The sequence below is a fragment of the Medicago truncatula genome, chromosome 5 (genome assembly GCF_003473485.1).
Source record: "Medicago truncatula cultivar Jemalong A17 chromosome 5, MtrunA17r5.0-ANR, whole genome shotgun sequence".
Lineage (NCBI taxonomy): Eukaryota > Viridiplantae > Streptophyta > Magnoliopsida > Fabales > Fabaceae > Medicago > Medicago truncatula.
In genome coordinates this window covers 603284-606685 of record NC_053046.1, presented here as the reverse complement: position 1 = coordinate 606685, position 3402 = coordinate 603284, and the positions used below count along the sequence as shown (strand labels likewise).

The 3402-nt window shown below is 29.8% G+C and overlaps 1 protein-coding gene across 1 annotated transcript; it reads left to right on the top strand.

Moving 5' to 3' along the window:
* Positions 1-362: 362 nt before the first annotated feature.
* Positions 363-3402, top strand: LOC11440130 (lipid phosphate phosphatase 2). Its single transcript, XM_003610620.3, has 8 exons — positions 363-368; positions 693-917; positions 1000-1087; positions 1215-1324; positions 1608-1698; positions 1811-1999; positions 2120-2179; positions 3175-3402. Exons 1-8 carry the CDS (start codon positions 363-365, stop codon positions 3390-3392), a joined length of 987 nt encoding a protein of 328 aa, XP_003610668.2. The 3' UTR covers positions 3393-3402.

Sequence of the window (3402 nt, the reverse complement as noted above, 5' to 3'; positions counted from 1 at the left end):
AATCTAGGATTTGCAGCAACACCTTGCGCAAAAAAAAAAATGTTCTAATTATATGTCATTTTATGATATCAATATTTTTTTTTTTTTTTCCAATTTTGTCCTTTTAATTATCACTATATTCCTTTGTTTTGCCAAAATTAAGCAATTATTTCATTCATTATATTCATTTTATTTGCTCACGTACAGTACAGTGTACTCATAATCGATATTTATTCGTTTTGCTAAATCAATGATAACCAGTTAACCACCTTTGCAAACTACTACTCGTAACTCATTAATACATTGGACTGTGTATATGATTTTTTTTTTATTTTTTTTAAGGAATGATATTTATTTATTTTGTTAAACCAATGCATATACCAATGAGGGTACTTTTGGAATGTAAAAAATGAACTTAACACTTTAATTCGATTTGTTAATCTATGTGCATTTGTTAGAATGACATATAATTTAAAACTCAGAGAGTATAATGACAATTATTTTGAGACAAATTTTTTGAAGCGACACTTGATTAGGACGGAGATAGTATATTTTTAGAAAGTCTTTTATTGTTAATATCCTGTAATTATGTTATGAACTCTATAATTAAAGAAGGACTCTAATTCTTTTTATATTTAAGAGAGAAATACTCTATCAAACTTATTTGATTATTTGAGGCTACTGATCTCAACTGTGGTTTTTGTAAGATCTAGGAATTCATGCAGATGGAAACCCATCTTGGTGAACACACTATGAGATCTCATGGATTTGCAGTTGCTAAAACACATTTGTATGATTGGATTATACTATTGCTCCTTGTACTTATTGATATCGGGTTAAACATGATCTATCCATTCTTTCGCTTTGTTGGAGAGGATATGATGTTTGATCTCAAATATCCACTCAAGAGTAATACAGTTCCTGTCTGGTCTGTTCCTGTAAGTTTGCTCATTAATTAAGATATATTTATAACACATGTAAATGTATTTTTCATCCTTAATATTTACTTTAACATTTCAGATCCTTGCCGTTGTATTGCCTATGGTGATATTTCTTGTTGTTTATATCCGAAGGAGAGACATCTATGATCTTCATCATGCCGTACTAGGTATTAACTTTTAAAACCCTTTAGTTGTATCTTTCAAAAAAAAAACCCTAACCCTATATTTGTTGGATTTCTAAGAAATAAACTCTATTTGCTAAAGTGGATGACAATAATTTATTTTCTGGTATAGGTTTATTGTTCTCCATTTTAGTAACGACAGTGATAACTGATGCAATAAAAGATGCAGTAGGGCGACCTCGACCAAATTTTTTATGGCGATGTTTTCCAGATGGAAAGGATGTATGTCTTCCTTGAATTTTAGGGTTTTCAGTTCATGTTTTATGAGAAATTTTTCTCGTTCCAGGCATATTTAATTAAGGGTCTTGTTAACGAGTGCCCTAAAGACACTCTTTAAGGATTTCTAATAAAGAAATTATTCTTTAAAAAAGTCGAAAACTTCAATTTCCAATGCATTGATTTCATAAACTTTGACAAAAACTTACTATTTAAAGTTACTAAACAATGCCCTAAGAGCACTTGTTAACATTTCCCTTTTAATTAATTGTTAATGACTTCTTTTTAGGTTTATGGTGAATGGGGAAATGTCATTTGTAATGGTGACAAGCTTGTCATAAAGGAAGGATATAAGAGCTTCCCAAGCGGCCATACTTCATGTATGTAACATTTATTTATTACCTATGATTGCATTGGTGTAATTAAGTAATTTCAATTTATTAATAAACTCATTTAAAGCATGTTTACTGGAATTTCAATTTATATATGCAGGGTCATTTGCTGGTCTAGGTTTTTTATCGTTGTACTTGTCTGGAAAACTAAAAGCATTTGATCGCAAAGGTCATGTTGCAAAACTTTGCATAATTTTTCTACCACTATTTGCTGCATCACTTGTTGGCATTTCTCGAGTTGATGACTATTGGCACCACTGGACAGACGTGTTTGCTGGAAGTCTTATAGGTTAGTCCATTTTTTGCATCTCAATTAGTTGCAAATTAACTTAGCCAACAATTAAACCAAAAAAATAAAAAATTCTTTTAGTGTTTGTTGGTATTGACTATGTGAAATTTCTTCATTCAGGAATTGTAGTAGCTACTTTTTGCTATTTGCAGTTTTTTCCTCCTCCTTATCATCCTGAAGGTATGCCTCAGTCCAGATTCTATTATTTTAGATAATAAATGTTTCCCAATGTATTTTATTAAAAACAAAAAACAAAAATTCCTAATGTATTGAAAAATGTTTGTTTTTAGGTCTTTCTATTATATGCATTAATATTACTCCATTTACATTTCTCTACTTGTGTGTTACTCCCTCGGTCCCAAATTATATGTCGTTTTAAGGAAAAAAATTGTCCCAAATTATATGTCGTTTTAGAATCCCAATACAACTTTAATGTTACTTTTCCTATTATAACCTTACTATCTATTACTATTTCTTCTTTCATTTATCTTTTCCCATGTTATTTATTAAGGACAATTTTGTAAAATAACAATTACATTTCTTAATATATGTGAAATGTCCAAAACATCATACAATTTGGGACGAAGGGAGTAATATTTTCACTCCGCCTATCTAAAAATAAAATAAAAATTATAATAATTTATTATTATTATTACCAAATCTAAAAAAAAATTGAGAAACCTCAAATTTTTCAATTCGTGAGAGAAGCAACAACCACACTGTAATAAGGAGTTTTGATTTCCTTCTCTATTCTTTGATTTTCACTGACATTGAAAATGAGAAAAACATTCAATGTATCTAAAGTATGAAAAACAGTAGAGAACAATTAAACATTCATGATGTATACTTTTATGCTTTTAAAAACGAAATGTTATATTATATTTCTAGATCCGTCGCAGGAGACATAATTTCAAAGAATTTTACATATCTGAATTACTTAATAATGGGGAGAAATAAGCACCGATTCATATTTGCTTTCAAACAAACAAAAGATATGGTTCATATTTGACATAATTTGTAGTTCAAGTTCATCGAAAGTTACTGCGAATAATAACGACTTAATTAAACTAATTTCCTGTGAAAAATTACCAAGTTGATGAATTTAATTCTGTTATGAACTATGGTGACAAGTTGATCACAACCATATGAATTTAATATATTGTTATTCTCTGCAGGTTGGGGTCCTTATGCTTATTTTAGGATGTTGGAAGAAACTAGAGGTATGACACAAGTTCCTAATGCTCAAAATGGTAATCAAACCCAAATGGCTCAATTAACAGAAGCCCAAGTTGAGAACCAGGAGGGACAAAGTCACCATGGGTTTATGGGGTTATCTTTAGCAGGGAATCAAACTTCAACATTAGAAGATGAACTTGAATCTGGGAGGAAATAAGTTATGTACA